Source organism: Lissotriton vulgaris, chromosome 4_1 (assembly GCF_964263255.1).
Source record: "Lissotriton vulgaris chromosome 4_1, aLisVul1.2, whole genome shotgun sequence".
Lineage (NCBI taxonomy): Eukaryota > Metazoa > Chordata > Amphibia > Caudata > Salamandridae > Lissotriton > Lissotriton vulgaris.
This window is the reverse complement of record NC_141691.1, coordinates 800,147,071-800,164,335: the sequence shown is the minus strand read 5'-3', so window position 1 is coordinate 800,164,335 and position 17,265 is coordinate 800,147,071. Positions and strand designations below refer to the sequence as shown.

The following is a 17,265-nucleotide window of genomic DNA, read 5'->3' as shown; positions in this document are numbered from 1 at the left end:
CCGCTGAGCGCTGCGATTTCGAAAATCCCGCGTTACGTGACAAGGTCAACTTGTCACACGCACAGCGCAGGTAACGCCCATGACGAGTTGACCTTGTCACACGCATCGAAGGGGTTAAGTGGTTAACACTATAGTTTATGCCAGTATTAATCTTAGGAGGGGGTTTCTAAATCTTATTAGACCTTGGACCCTACCCTGGATTCTCTGGCTCTATAAAGTCTCAGGTTCCTGTGATCTACACCACTAATTTGCTAGACAGCATACAACTTGTCTGTTTCAGCCTTACAATCAAATAAGAGTGACTAAGTAGGACAGAGAACTTTTCTTTAAAAAATGCCCTACCAAACAAAACCCATCACCCACACAAGAGAAATTAGATCCTGTCGAAAGCTGAATTGGGGATTACTTGCTGGTACATGAAACAGAACTGTGCATCTAATTAGTGAATGTCTGGTCATGTTGAATAGAGGTGATAGGGGGTGGGGAAGGTGACTGGCATGCTTCAGAAAAACGTTTAGGGCCAAAGTGATCCATTTCAGGGTCACACTGATCAAATTAAAGTTCTGGGTGCCAAACCGACCCTGGAAATTGGGGTGGCATTGTGGTCATCGTTGTCATTAAATATTAGGGGCCCTTTTCTCATAAATAAGAACCGTTGGGACTCATCCATTGGACTGGTCAGCAACACATTGGGTAAGGGGCCACCGGGAACTAAATTGCAACCCTCAATAAAAAAGGAAATGTTAGTCGTAGACTGATGGCTCCAATCGTTTGAACTTGGGGCAACCAATGAAACGATCCTAGGGCAAAGGGTGGATAAATACCATGGCTTCTCTCTACGGTCCTCCTCATGTCATGGAAATGTGTTATGGGTTTGTCTCTGGCCAGCTGAACTGCAGGGCCTTGTGGCTCCATGGAATGCTGTTCCTTCAGTCGGCCCCCATAAAGGTTTCAGGCTGTGGGCCATGTGTTCATTTCGCTTTATGTGTTTTGTATGATCCTGGAGTATCGTCAGCTTATAAACAGTCTTAGACATTCATCAAGACATAATTTAATTACGGAAAAGTTCCAACTGCCTATGGAACATGTTTTGCAGTGTGTTTAAAGCAGAAAATGCATGTGCATCTTCTCATCCTCTGAATCTTTGTTTACTTTTTGCGAGCTGAGCACCACCTGTGAATTTCACTCCGGGCATTGCAGCTTTATAAATTCAGTAATGATTTGTTTAGTAATTTTAATAATTAATACCTCCTATAGGACTGGTCATTATCTATTAACATTACGTATTTCAGTTTTGAAATAGCCCCAGCGCTGGCGAGCAGTAAGGGTTGAGACAAGTGTTAGAAATACAAAGTATTGTCTTTAAAAGTGCAAACAAAGTAGTATTACAATACTTACAATGCCAAATAGGAGCAGACACCACGAGCCCTTTCTTGTAGGTTTGACTCGTCCAGGCCATCAATATTCCACGTGACAAAAATAAGTCCACTGTTATCTTCCTGCTGTGCATCATTTATACTGCTCTTGGGAATAACTGCTTCAGCTGTCAAGTCGATGCTAGAGGGGTGGGGGAAACTAACAATTAGCACAAAGTGCAACAAATCACGCTTTTTGTATACACCACAAACAATTACCCCTTACTTGGTTTATTCCCATGCAAGGGAATCAGATATTTAGCATACTGCTCGAAAGGTGGCATGCTTCATCTTTGGGGTAACTCCTCGTACCGCGAAACCTAGTCACGGTACTGGCTACAATCCCTTCGCTGAGAGCGAGGAGCTCAAGGATGTTTTCATGCTAAGATAGGTATATACTAAATACCCAAATGTGGAGCCTGGGGTTGTGGCAATCCTAGCCCAGGGTCGCCCCATTAAAGTTCATTGCGAACCCTGCAGTTAGTTTTAAATCACTTTTTTCACCTGTGGCGTGAGGGGGTTGTAGCCCATACTGTGACAAGGCTTCACGGTATGGGGAGGTTCCTTAATAATGAAGCATGCCACCTTTTGGTGGGTGAGGGAAACCCTCCTTTAAAAAGGGACGCCCCTGTTTTGGTGGTTTCCTGCACAACTAGGCAATTGATACGTATAGACCCAGGGGTTATTTTCTGTGTTTTGAACTTTCAGACTGGAATTGGGTAAACAGCTAACTAACTTACTAAGGGATTGGTTGTGAGAAGATTTTAGCCAAGTTAATAATGAAAAGGGGATCATGGCACCTTTTGTGTGGATAAACACTTTACATTTCCAATGTAAGTGACCGGTTTTACCACCAAATCTACTTTTCAGGAATACATAATGTTGCTAGGTCTGCCTGGACAGAAAAAGCTCATTCAAGTAAGACACTACAAAGAGATTACTTGGGTATATTAGTATTCTTTTTTAAACAAAATGATGCTGCAAAAGGCAGACAAAATTACTGTCAATACCTACATTACAACTCACTTGTAACACATATAAATTCTTCGGTCATCCCTAGGAGCATCACAGAATACTTTGAAAATCTGCTAGCAGATCCATCACATTGATTTGTAATGGAGAGTGGTTTAAGAATATGCTACAGTTTCCCTTGTTCAATAGGTAAAGTGTAGGATATCTGCCTCTTTTGCTTGGTCACCCTGATTTTTTGCCTTTTGCTGCGCCTTATATTTTTGCAAGCTTTAGAGCTCTGTGGACGTTAACCCTGCTAACTACTAGTAAAATGCCTGTGCTCCCCCTTTAAACATGGTCGAATTAACATATATTACTAAATGGTATATTTATTTTACCTAATACGTGGTACAAAGTGTACCCAAGACCTGAAAGTTAAATGCAACTAGTGGACTGCAGCACATTTTGTGAAAACATGGCTTCAGGCCTACCACTGTAGCCTGGCTGTTGCAGTGCAAAACTTTTTGACAGGTAAAAACCTTCCTTTACATACTAATATGTCATTTCTATGTAGGCCTTGTAGCCCACAAGGCAGGGCGCACAGTATTTGAAAGCAGGACATGTAGAAATGTAAAGATAGCATGTCCTAGTGTACCGTGACTAGTCCTCCAAAAGCTATTTTCACTGTAGGAAGGAAACATTTTTGAACCAATATTTTTAAGTTACCAAAATCAAATTCAATGACAAAGTCGTATTTTTAATGAATATTAAGAAAAAGTAACTTTTAGAAAGTTATTCTTTACTTGTCTGAACTGTGAACATGCTAATCAGCATAATCCCCCGACAGCTCTCATCTTGTGCTCAGCCTTACATTGGTGTGAAAAAGGTGTAAACTGTCCCCCAGGAGCAAACAATAGGCTGACTTGAATGGGCAGAGCTTTCGCCTCCGAGCTCAGCATTATATGCAGTGTGGAGCTGTGGGGCTCTTTTGACAGCAAAGTGTCAAATTCTGCTTGTCCGTTCTGCTAAGCCACATGTAATACTAGAAAGAGAGAGAACAGGATGCCAAGACAATTCTTGTGTATCCACTGTATGGTTGCTGAAGAACCAAGTGTTTGTTCTACCAGACTTCTATCACTGGGATTTATTGGGGTGATAGTGGCTGCCTCAGACTGGGTTTTAGTGTCCGATGTGGAAGGGAATTAGGAAGATGATAGTTAAGCCTCAAGAAATCAGAAAAATGTGGCCAGACCTGCAGGTCTGTTGATTTGAATAACCCATTCGACCTAACTGTAATGTGCTTGACCTATCAACCTGTCTCAAAACTGTGTAATCCTTGGAAAATATTTGTTGTCACAGAGTTGCATTTTTCTTCATTATCACATACAAGAGCACCTTCAAATATGTGAGTTCAAAATGCCGGCAGCACAAAAACCCTCTTTTGTTTGATATAATGCACTAAACATTTGTTCCAGGTATAATAAAAATATAGTCCACACATAGGGTACATAAGACCCCTGACTTGCATCTCAGTTCACTACTAGTATTGTCATCAGGATGAGGCATGAAAGTTTCTCAGTTTATGTTTAAAAACCTTTACTTTTAATAAGTATATCAGTAAAGCATGATATGGTAGCGCACGGTCATTTACAGACAGACATTTTCCATTGAAATAAACACAAACGTTCCCAAACTTTCCCACTGACATGCAGTTTTACTGATAAAACTATATAGAATACAAACATTAATCGGGTTTCAGTAAATATTCATTATTTGCACATTTTCAAGTATACAGATTTGTTTTGATGCTATTAAAATATTCGTTGCTATCTCACTTCAGATTTACAACAAAAGTGCTTTTAAGTACTGAAATATATTTTGAAGTATTTGTACAGTTAATTTACGGGAGTTTTAAATGCTGTGTGCCTAAAACAATGGACAGACTCTACATAGTGATTAGGCGAGTAGATTTCTCAAGGGCTCGCGGACGCGTGATCACTTGTCAGCGCTGATTGTAGTTTTATGCTCCTCTTGAATGCTGCTATTTAACTTATGTTGCGGAGACTGAATTCATTTCAGACTTTTATTGTTGCTCATCTTACCTCATTGTTCTGTGCCGGACTCCCCGGTCCACCAAGAATTTCCTTGTTATTTTAATCCATTACGGCGCTCTAGTGCTCCAACCACCTCCATTTAAGGCGGATGTTACAAGCGACGCGCAGCGGATGCGCCAGCGGCGTGCCAAAGGCAAGCCCGTCTGCGCCCGTCCACGCCAAAAGTCAGGACCCCTGGTCGGGCTACCACAGATTTGAATATTGTAAGTAAGATTAAGTGTTACACTAGACATGAATTACTTGATCTCAGATTTAATAATACATCATACTCCCTGCCACCAGTTGAAGGTCCTTTTGCGTGCAGACATTGTTGTTATCAGAGTAACGCTGACGATACAAAGTTGACCTGGGTAACATCTGATTATTCTCTATTAAACAAGGCTAATTTTTTTGTATAAAGCCTGTCCCCTCGCTATGTGGGATAAACTCCACAACTGGAAGTCAGAGGAAATGGTAAAACATGCTTTGTAATGTTCGTTCCTTACCCAAACACTCTACTGAAATTTGGGACCTACTCTCCTCAACACTGCCTGAGCTTGGGTTTTTAATTGAAACCTGGCTCAAACCCAAATTTTCACTCTCTATCGCTCTGGCAATACCGGAAGGTAACAAGCTTATTAGAATGGACAGGCCAACTAAGATGGGAGGATGGATTGCCATCATCCATAGAGATAGCATTAATGTTTCTGTTCTGGATGAATACTGCGATTTAAAGGTGGAGGTTCTCATTTTCCGAATGTTATGTTATGTTATGTTATCCTGATTTATTGAGCGCACAGCTGCCCCAGCAAAGGGGCGTCCTGGCGCTAGTGCAGAACAAAACCGGACAGGAGGTGGGAAACACAACACGACGGCAACAAGAACTAAGGGGCTAAGGGGAAAAGAAAAGTTTTAACCGCCTTCCTAAAAGCCAGGAGCTCATCGATGGCACGGATGTGGACGGGCAAGGAATTCCACAGTTTGGCGGCAAGGACTCGGAAGGAGCGGCCGCCAATCCTGGATCTCTTGAAACGGGGAACAGTGGCAAGGTGGAGCACAGAAGACCGCAGAGAACGAGCTGGAACATAAGGAGAAATGAGTTGCTGCAGAATCTGAGGAGAGGAAAGCTTAAGGATTTTGAATGTCAAAATCAAAGATTTAAACTTTATTCTCTGTGCCACCGGGAGCCAATGGAGATTAAAAATGGTTCTCCTAGCTGAACAAAATTTAGGCAAACCAACCAGAATCGATCTGTCAGCTCAAGTCACTTAGAAGGGGGCCTTGGTTTATCGCCCTCCTGGTTCCTTGGTAGACTTTTCAAACTTACTTACTGAACTAATAGGCCCTTGTGTACTTGCCAGCACCAACTTACTACAATTAGGCGATTTCATCATTCACAGTGAATGTTTCAATAATATGGAGTCATCAGCTCTTCTGAATGATCTTGCACTTTTGGGCCTAAACAAACTGAATGAAAGTCCCACCCAAACGGCTGGTCATACATTAAATATGGTTTTGTCTAATTCCCCTAATATATGGTGTGAGCTACCACTACAACTTACATGTACCGACCATGCCCTTATTGAGTTTTCTATTAAGAGCCATAAAGTAGAACACAGGGATCAACATTTAGATACTGGTATGACCAACAGGCAATGGCAGAAGGTCTCGCCAGAGAACTTTCAAGTCTCTCTGAAAGTACCACGAAACAAATCCTTAGACAACTTAGAAGAAGCGTTAATTAATTACAATCTAGCAATAACCCAGACCATTGATCACCTTGCACCAGTGAAACGCTCCTCTACTCATCCGAAACGCCAGCAAGCTGTCTGGTTCTCCCCTCAGTTACTTATTAAAAAAAAAGTATGAAGGAAACATGAGAGGAAATGGCGTATCACTCACAAGGAAAGTGACAAAGCTCAGTTTTTAGCCTCTTTGTCAAGCTATCATAGTAGAATTAAGCTTGCACGAAAAAAATCACATTTCTATCCAACCTACACTGGCTGGTAATGCGCCAAAGGTTTTATATAACATTCTCGGTCATTTATAAAACCCAAGGCTTGTGAGAATGTTGAAGCACCCTCACAAACACTCTGCAATAATATCGCATTACACTTCTCACAAAAAATTGAATCAATCTATGACAATATTGTTTCTTCTGGAAACTCACATCAATTGCCTTTGACCATGGATGCACCAGTACTGATTCCTTCTACTTTGCTTGAAAATGTTCCTACACTTACTACAACAGACGTAGATGCTCCAATGCAGGGGTCTCTAAACCGGTCCTGGAGGGCTGGATCCATTCCAGATTTTTTGAATATCCCCATTGAGATACGTGTAGTAATTTTAAAAATCTGGCATGGATCTGGCCCTCCAGGACCGGTTTGGAGACCCCTGCTCTAATGCATCAAGTGAAGTCCGGCTCTCCTCGTGATTTGATCCCTGCAAGAATAGCCAGCACCCTCACCCTTATTCCTCAACTTGCCCCATTGATTGAGCATCTTTTGAATCGATCACTAAAAGAAGGTCATGTTCCCCCGGAATGGAAAGCTTCATAGATAATGCCAATCCGAAAGAACACTAAGGCCCCTCTGACCGATCGGACCAATCTTCATCCCATTTGTCTCTTGCCATTTCTGAGTAAATTACTAGAGAGACATGTCAACAAACATCTCTCTAGTTATGTCAAACTTTCAGGCTGCCTAGACCCTCTTAGTCAGGCCCAAATATACCACTGAATCAGCCCTGCTAGTTGTCACAGATAACATCAGAATGACCCTAGACAAGGGCCACTCCATGATTCTGGTGCTATTGGACCTATCCGCTGCATTCAACACTGTTTCCCACCAAATATTGCTCAGAAGGCTGAAGGAAATGGGACTAAGAGACTCTGCCTTTCAGTGGATGTCAAGTTTTCTATCTGGTCGAACTCAGACGGTTAATCTAGGCCCGTATCGTTCAGCACCCATGGAACTTTCCAAGGGAGACCCACAGGGCTCCTGTCTGAGCCCCACTCTATTTAATATCTATGTGGCTCCCTTGGCAAATGTTCTTAGGAAATATGGGTTTATTCCAATATCATATGCCGACGATACGCAGCTGCTCTTTCCTTTCGATGAACTCACTCCTACCATCCAGTAGACCTTCTCTTTGGGCATGAATGCCATTTCACAATGGATGAGGAATAATTTTCTTCAATGTAATGTCAGGAAAACCGAGCTTCTACTCTTTGGGGAGGCTCCCATATTATGGTCCCCTAATTGGTGGCCTTTCAATCTTGGGAAGCCTCCCATCCCAAAAACTTCTGTCAAGAGCTTGGGAGTTTGGTTAGACCATGCCCTCACCTTCAAGGAGCACATTGGCCAGACAGTTGGTACAAGCTTTCATACTTTGGGCCTACTCCGACGAGTCTTTCCTAAACTTCCAGACTCTGTCCGAAAGACTCTGACTCAAGCACTCATATTGAGTCGCCTAGATTAATGTAATGGTCTGTTGCTTTCTGCTAATGAGACTTCAATCAACAAACTACAAGTGGTACAGAATACAGTGGAACGACTAGTTTTGAACTTGCCCCCTAGATCAGCTTCCTGCCCTCTTCTTTCAAAACTTCATTGGCTACCCATACGTCAACGGATAAAATTTAAGATCTATTGTACTATTCATAAGGCATTGTCCAACCTTGGCCCTAGTTATTTATCAGAAAAGTTCAATCTCTATCAGCCCTCGAGATCCTTGCGTTCCAGTACTAAACACTTGCTGACGGTTCCTAGAATTAGGAGAGCGAGATTAGGTGGGAAATCACTCTCATATCTCGGCCTGCAATACTGGAATTAACTCCCCCTTCATCTAAGAGAATGATCGAATCATCTTGTTTTAGGAAATTACTTAAAACCACTCTGTTCGGTTTTTAAAATGTACAGTTTCCGCATGTGCAACTGATACGCATCCAAAAAAAAGAACAGAGATACTCCCTGGAGTCAATTCTGGTGCTATACAAACCCTTAAATAAATAAAGGGCTACTAGTGCACTAACCCCACACACCCCCGGCCATTAAAGCCCATGTTTAGTGTGGCTGAAGACTTTTGGAGTGGTTAGGGTTGGCCTAGGATCTTTTACCCCATTTGTTAGGCCGTATCCAGGAGTCATTCTTACCTTTAAGACACCAGAGTGTGTTAAACAGCCCAAGTGATCTACAGAACCACATGACAAAATATTAGGCCATAGGGAGAAATGTTCAAATGTTTCCAAATCCTCATACCATGCCAAGGACTTTATTGACTGAAAATCAGGAAACCGTAACAGGGAATTCCGTTACAGCTTTATCACCCCGATATTTCAATCAAGGATGGTGATGAAAGAAGTTTCGACCAATGGTAGTCATTACTCTCACTCCTTTGGATTTAAATCTCCAAATCACATTCAGGGTCACAGATCACTCATTAGTAAGCAGGCAGTATTAGAATTGTTTTGTTGGTCAATCAAATACCTCTGAAGCTGAAACTATTAAGAACAAAAAATGCATTTTTAGGTAACACTCTAAAACCATGTTATCATTTTAACAATTCCGAAGTTCTTAACACACACTGAAACCAATATATTAGTGAGTGCATTGTGGTGGATGCAAAGGGCCTCGAGTACAAGTAAAGATAGCTGTTGGATCAAATATATACAATAGAAATGTTGCGTACCAGGTTTCTCCTACTGATTGAGAAGGTGTGTGTATTTCTTGTTTCAGGTGTACTTCTTTTTGGGTGGGCCTATCACCATCAGCATCAGGATTAGGATCAGGGTCAAGATCTTGTTCCATCAGGGGCTCAAAAAATGAATTCAGTGCTCTCTAAATAAAAGAAAAAATATGAACTTTATTAAAGCACATTGTAATATAGAGGCCTTGCCTACAAACACATTTATCTGAACACGATATATGGAAAAGTTAAGACATTTGAAGTAAAATATAACAACAACCGGTTGTGTTGTGATTCCACAGACCAGGAATAACAAACGTTAACACTTTTTAACTACCCAATGGGCATGAGACAGACACAGACACACACATTTTTATCTTAGTGTTTTTCTCGTTCCAGTGGGAGCAGTTTACACTGCAACATTTTCATCACATGGCCATAACGTATACACATCTAAAATTGATAGAATCATGTTTACAGTCATACCAATCAACGATTTAATGTATACCAGAGACTGTAATTAAATAGTCAGACAAGGAGCGGGAGATGGGGTACCAGATGAGGATAGTGAGCAAAGAGGGAGGAAGCTGGTACTACTACCAAGACAGGAAGAATAAAGCATACTTTTCATGCCTAGAAGGTGTGGTATGCTGTCAAGTGGAGAAAGAAAGCGATTTAGGGTAGGTTTAAAGTACAAACAGGAGAATTATCATAATTGAAGGGAATCACTGTATATCTATAGCAGACTTGAGGCTGGGATTACAAATACGAGTGGATGAAGGTTTGGGTGATGTGCAGGTGCTCCATTAGTAGCTAAAGACCTTCTTTGCAAGAGAAAGTTTGTACAAGTCTGACTTTAATTCAGATGATGTTCTAATTTATTGGTGCATGCCCAGAGAATAACTGATATTTTCGTGGAAATACTTGGGAAACTCTGGGCACAGAATTGATTTACAGTTTGTTTCTGGCCTCCATGGATGGTTATTTTGTGGAGTGTGTGGGGCTTAAATATAATTGCTTAATAGGTGATGCAGGCTGTTTTTAAAGTATGTTAATCAAGCATACATTTGTAACCATTGGCGTGTCTTTAACATTGCAGTACTGTCCTTGTATTTCCTGCTTTCGAGTTAGGCCATATATCCTGTCTTGAGAGGTGGTAGCCAAAGGTCAATTAGTACCAGGTTTCAATATTGTACGTTGTAGATGACAAATGCATCAATAGCCTGTTTGAGGTCAACTATTGTAGAATTAGGTTTAATGGGCAACAGTAACCTCAGGTTGTTGTGGCTGATTTTCACCATTTCAGTTTAGGCTACTATGACTAACGAAATGGCACTGGAAATAGTCTTGAGTAAGTCAAACAAACCTTGCACAATGTGCAAACTTTGTGGGGGAAAGGTCATTTCTGAAGTCAGCGGTATACCTGTTTTCTATTGTTTAATTAAAGTGTTCCATGGGTCCCCTAATGCTGCATGAATTTTTGGCAGTGTGTGGTGTGACTCACTGACTTGATTTTATACATACATTGGGCAATATCTGCATACTTGATGACAAGTTATCCCCAAAGAATTAATGACGTCACACAGTGGTTCAAGGCATAATTTAACAAGTATGGGGACAGTATAGGTTGCCAAGAAGTTTCAAAAGGTGAAGTGCTGTGGAGTTTTGCCTTGTGCTAGCGAGGTTTTATGATTCTGAGCCAGTGGGGAATAAAGAGTGATCACAATATTCTGGCTACTTTCCAGCAGAGTGGATGCATGATATCCCTGGACCTAGTTGAGTGCGATTTTGGCTGCTTCTTAATTTTATGAGAAGGTATGTTTTGGAGTTCTGACTAAAAGAATGTGGAAGGTGTCACACAGGTCACCGGCTATAGGCACATCAATGTTAAGGAGCTAGTGGATTAGTTCAGGTATAGCCACATTGCTGTGGGTAAGCTTCTGATAATACTCATGTAGATGGTTATCATCGTAGTACGAAGTAAGCATCTTACTCTAAATTGACATTCCAGTGCAGGTTTAAATCTTCTAGGAATATACAACCATTTCATGTCAGAATGTTTTGTCTATATACAGTGAAGTCCTCAACAAATAACAGGTTGTTTTAAAGGAGGTGGTGAATTAGGAGTATTGTTAAGGTGCATGAGAAGGACAGAGACTTGTTGGTTTTTAGGTACCAGGGGGATGGAAGCTGGCTTTTACGGATTTCCTAGTCACAATGGACAATATCATAGCACATGGGCAGTATGAAGACTACAAAGAGTGTGAAAATGTTGGAGAACCATGTTTTGGTCAGAAGATTATACCCAGATTTTCGGATAGTAGCAGAGCTAGGTTGGTTGTAGCATTTGCCATTAATTGCCAAAATGTAATCGCTTATTTACCTGGCTATTTCTGTGCTATATAGTGATTGGAATGAGACTGATGAGACATGCAATGTTTTTGGTATGATGACATTCTATTGTTGTAAGTTGTACATACTGAACTGTGGGGTAGGCATAGTCTTCTGTTAATGGGACAGTGTGGTTTATTGGAAGAGTGAAGGTACAGAGGAGGTTCGAAGTAGCTTCATTTTCCATTGTGTAGCAAGTTTACAATCTTGTGAGCGATCTACCCCCGGGAGTTATCTATAACATTCATGTAAGGGGATGCTTGGACTAAGTGAAGTTATAACATGCACGGAAGGAAAATTATGACACGAAGATATGGCACATAATTGGAGAGTTTGGTAAAAGATTTCGCGCAATGAAGATGTGATTGCATTTGTACTTCTAGCATGTTGGTTAGGTGTGGCAAGTTTGAGTGGGTAGCGATGGTGTTTGTGAGCGAGAGCGTGAATTATTTGCATTTTGGTCATGCGCTTGTGGGAAGTGGTTTCAGGGAATAATTGTGATGTGTGTGTCATTAAACAATATGAAGGAATAAGTACCATTTAAGCTTCATGTGGCTTCAAGAGGTTCGATGTCGCTGCTCATGTAATACTGGTTTGTGACATAGAATTGAGAGGGGGGTATGTGTCAAATATTTCTAGCAGTTAGTAGCATGAGAGATTGCTCTCAACAGTAGTAGTAAAGGTATTATAAAGAGTTCTAGTGTAAAGTGCATACACTCATGTAAACCTCATAGGAATTTCCCCACGATTTTCTCTTTTTTTTGGTAGACATTTTGAAAATTGTACAAACAACTAGTGAGAAGACCTGGCAGTGCAATATGAATTGTTACGAGAGGTTGGGCAAGCAGAGGGCTGGGTGAGTGGTGGAGGGTTTTGACTGTTGTCTAGAGAAACTGATGCAGCAGTAGGGAGTTCTGTTTTGAAGACCATGATGAAAATAAGGAGCTTTGTGTATTTGAAACTTGCACTTTTTGAAGATTAAAATTATAATAATAACAATAATAATAATTTGAAAGAGATTATAGATGGCAACTGTCCATAATTGTATATATGATCCCAACAATAACAGCCCCAAGTTTCTATACTAATATTTTTCTGGCCTAAGGGTTTCTGTCTTGGATGCATTAGACATACGATTTATATTTATTTTCGTAGCATTTTATACACAGACCAGATGAATGTGCTTTTGAAGGCACTCTGTATGCTTATCTCTATTCCGTGGGTGCTCAACTATATGGTTTGTATATAGTAATTTAATTGTAAAGATTGCCCACATGAAGGTGAAGATTTTTTTTTGTGAATAGTGGTTAACTACTTATGGGTCATCAGATAGTAGGTGTTTGGGAAGGAGTGGGCATTGGAAAGGTACAGTGAGGTGGGATACATTGGGGCAGGGATGTTGGATATCTGGATGAGTGGAAAGTGGTAGGACAATTACATAGCTGGGGGAGGAAGGAAACAACTGCTAAGATTAATAGGTCAGAGAATAGCATTACACAGTATTCGCTTAATACTGTTGTCTATAGGTTTAGCAGAGAAACAATATGCGTACACAATTTTACAAGGCTACAAGTGACATAATGTGCACATACAATTAAAGAGTCTACTAGTGGTGTAGCATGCATATAAAATTAAACACTGCTACATTTTTTCTTGTAATGAATCAAAAGGGCATGACCAAGTCCACCTATTCTGACATTATTCCCCAAAACGGTGTTCTTATGTGCAGCACTACCGCACAATCTTTACAGAACGTATCAAACCACACACACCTCACATTGTACCTACCACATAAGTCATTTTACAAACATGGTATGGAACTATGACATTTCCATAATACAATAACACGATTAGGATTGAAGACAATACAATTAGTAAACTCTACTAAAATGCAATAATTATTATGCAATTGGACAGACAGTGTAGAGTTTGGGTTAGGCAACATTGAACTTCTTATGTTCAGGTGGTATGGATGACTGTTTAATGTCCATTAAATACTAAGGTTAGTTCAGTGAGGTTAACGCAGAAAGGTGGGATAGCAGTGCAGTAAGAGAAAACATGTGATTAATTAGGTATAAGGTGTTATGCACTGGACCATGGGAAAAAAAACACAAAAAGGTTGATTCCCTTCGCTATTCTGTCCTTAGCCTGAATGCCAGTGAAGGACACGTAAAAAAAGAGGGGTGAAAATGGGGCAACAAGGCTGGCTGGAGCACAGAGAGTGAAGACACAATCCCCTAAAAAGGAATGCAATTCACAGACTTACACGCTGGAATACCAAGGATATCCTAGTTCAATAAGGCACATATTTTGTCTGTGCCTTTGAGGTGTTCTGGCAGGTAAAGGTAGGCCATGCTATCTTCTCACGTGTAGAAAATAATCTGAATGATTTCAGATTTAAAAGTCCAGGGGAAATGATTGCCTCTACTTCAAGAAAGACTCCAAGGGGCAATTATGGCAGGGGTTGTGCATAACAGTTGGAAAAAGCAGTTCTGTGATTCAGACGCACTTTCCATCAAAAATACATTTTTGGTTTGCTTAAAACTGTGTCACTGTTTGACAAATCTAAAGGAATTTGGCACTAACCTAATGTATCTGGCTACGTTTTAGCATGTCATCTTTTTTGCTGAACAGTCTAGGGCAAAAGAAGTTATGGATGGGATAAAAAATGATCTATTTCCCTTTTAGGATATCAAAGGAAATGTTACTCTCCGCTGCAGCCAAAGCACTGTATGGATTTGCACATAACTTGGTATGAAAATAGAACGTCACTCAGAAAGCATTAATTTGATGGGTTGGTGTAAATCTGTTCAGTAGTTCTTGAGAAATCCACGTGTGTGAAAAAAGTGACAATGAAGATTCAAATGTATAACATTTAGAAAACTTTTGGACTTTAAAAATGACCAGCATGAAACTGGTCTATTGCATCAATTGCATTTAAACGTTTTAGCAAGTGAGACTGGCTGAGGAATGGCTTTAATTATTGTTTTCCACCTTCTTGGAATTTGTGAATTTGGCCAAGCTACAAATAATTTCTCCGACGCACTTCTCACAAACTCACACACTACATTTGTTTGGCCGGTTTATTTGATTGCCAGTTGAATATTTGTTTATTCTGTCCAAATTGAATACAAATTTAATTTGGAGATGTGCCGTACCAATGTTTATTTGGTCTATGTGGAACAGTAGATTGTGTTTAGCTGTATGGGTTTTACTATTTGTCTCTCATATGTATGTACATTATTTTAGAAAGTGAGGTATACTCAGTGCTTTAAATGGGCAGGTACACACCAGTACTGAGTACTGGCACTTTCTATTTTTAAGCTCCTGAGTACCAGCACTTTTTCATTGCCAAGGAGCGTACTGGTACTCATTACTGGTAGGTTTAGTGGTACTTGTGCTGCTGAGGATGAGGCTGTCTGCACGCCACTCTCAGCCAAAGCGCCACCGTAGCCCTTTGCCGATCTGCGGCTGAATCATTCAGCAGCAGCTCATTACATTTTGTTAGTGTGGCAGGGGAGCAAGTTCAGTATCACGCTGTGAGTGACAGGGTCTGATCAGACCCTGCACTGTAAATCACAGGTGTGAAATGGTGCGGGCACTGAAAGTCCAGACAACTGGCTGAGAGTCTGCAAGAAGAAATCCGTGGGAGGTAGGAATTGCAAACAACGTTTTTAATTCTTCGTGAGCCTTTTGTGCCAGGAACTGTGTGCTTTTGTGTACGTGCGGAAGTGACAGAGAGAGCATCGGGACATTATGTGAAGGTATTTTTTTTTTTTAATGTGAGGAATGTTTTGTGTGTGCATGTCTGCTTGTTCTTGTGTCTGTATGTGAGCGCGTGCTTATGGGCAAGAGAATGTATGAATGATGTACCTACTAAAACAAATAGGAACTGAAGCTGCAAATATTTAAAAAACGCAGAAACTAAAGCATAACACATTGTTTGACCTTCATTTAATTTTTTGTAAGGAATTAACCACTTTACGTTCATACATTTATCATGTGTTTTGGTGTGTGCTGGAACTGCTGTAACTAACATGTTCCTTTAAATGCAAAATACACAGTTGAAAAGGTCATAGTAGGAGACAGGTTATTAATTGTCTACATATGCCAAGCCCACATGTGCAGAGGTAATTTGCACATGCAGGAATTTTGAGACTATTGATGTGTAATTCAAAGGCAAAATAATTACTTGACAGATGGCAGTAGTGTCTTTATATAATCATGTCCTGCTCTTAGCTCCGCCCCTTGCCCGCCCCCTAGCTCAATTTGTGGAGTACCTGCACTTATCTATTTCCATTTAAAGCACTGGGTATACATTATGCTGGAAGTGGATCTTCGCGATTCGGAATGCTGAGGATCTTTTTCAGGTTGTCCGAGGTGAAAATGCACTTTCTGGTGAATAAAATAGGTGTCTGTTAATTTGCTTCAAGAGTGTACTCAACTGTGTAGGGGGAGGTACATCCGGCTTTTGATTTACTGTGCACTGGATTCTTTTCAGTGCGAATGGGATGAACAATTTGCTTTTCTGGAAACGTGCCGATCTTTAACCCGAATTCCGATATGGTAGGGTTACTCTTTGCGAATGAGTGGATCGTTTGTTGCACTGAATGAGTGGCTTAACCAAGCAATTTAGTTTCCATTGGTCTAATATCAAGCGCGAGAATGGGTAAATTATTCGCAAAAAATGCTAGATATCCTTTTATTAATTTTAGTGGCATGTTCATGTTTAATGCAAAGGGAACCAACTGTGCATGTGTACACTTTTAAGAACAGTTTCAAAGCACAACTGTTGTTCTGAGCTTGATCTATAGATATATCCACAACTTCTTGGGCTATTTTTCAAAATGTGCTTATTTTCACCATGTGCAAAGCACGCATGGGGTTCCAGAAGAATCTAGGCGCTTGCCAAAATTTCATTCAGGTTTTAGCTATTACACCTTTTGCATATTCTACATAAACGTCCATGTAAAAGCAAAAAAAGGTTTAAAAACTGACTGGTCTCGACTAAGGCATATATGACCAATGCTCATCATGCTTGTGATTTCCTGGAATCTAGCAAAATATTTTAGACAAAAATCTCCATAATTGATTTTTCTGAGACCTACTAGAAACTTCAACATGATGCTAATTATACTGTGGATTTCTTTTAAAAACTGAGGCTAAATCGCCCTCAACATGATATTTTGAAGTCAAAACACACAGACGACAGACACTAAGAGGTACGTTTATACTTTTATCAATAGTGAATAAGCCATTTGACATGTACAGGGCTCGACAAATCCACTCGCCCGCTCGCATTTGCGAGGGAGAATGGATCAGGACGAGCTATTTTTAGGTCCTACTCGCCCTTTCTGGCGAGTAGGAAGTCAAACTAACTTTTGTCCTCTGTCTTTGAAAACAGAGCAAAAGTGACAAGATAACATGATTTAAAGGCACTTTTATTGCTCCTAAAGGGAATGAGCAATAAAGAGGCCTTTAAATCTTGTTATCTTGTCACTTTTGCTCCGTTTTCAGAGACGGAGGTCAAGTGGGTTGCAGTCAGGTCGAGGGGATTTTCCATGGTACTAGACCTGCAGGACTAGTACCATTTTTCGGATTTGTCGAGCCCTGATGTACTACAATTTGACAATTCCATTTTTTGTTTGGGTGAATTAAAAAGAATTAGAACCGTGATAGGCCATAAACTGCATAGTCACAATCCTCAAAATGGTGTTGTCCAACAT

At 40.6% G+C, this 17,265-nt stretch overlaps 1 protein-coding gene across 1 annotated transcript in view; it reads right to left on the bottom strand.

Moving 5' to 3' along the window:
* TDP2 (tyrosyl-DNA phosphodiesterase 2) overlaps positions 1 to 17,265 on the bottom strand; it is a 177,150-nt gene that overhangs the window by 77,272 nt on the left and 82,613 nt on the right. The window contains exons 2-3 of the mRNA XM_086965131.1: positions 9,152 to 9,300; positions 1,399 to 1,557 (exon numbers count right to left, since the gene is read on the bottom strand). Coding sequence (XP_086821257.1) covers positions 1,399 to 1,557; positions 9,152 to 9,300 — 308 coding nt within the window. The remainder of the gene's footprint in view (positions 1 to 1,398; positions 1,558 to 9,151; positions 9,301 to 17,265) is intronic.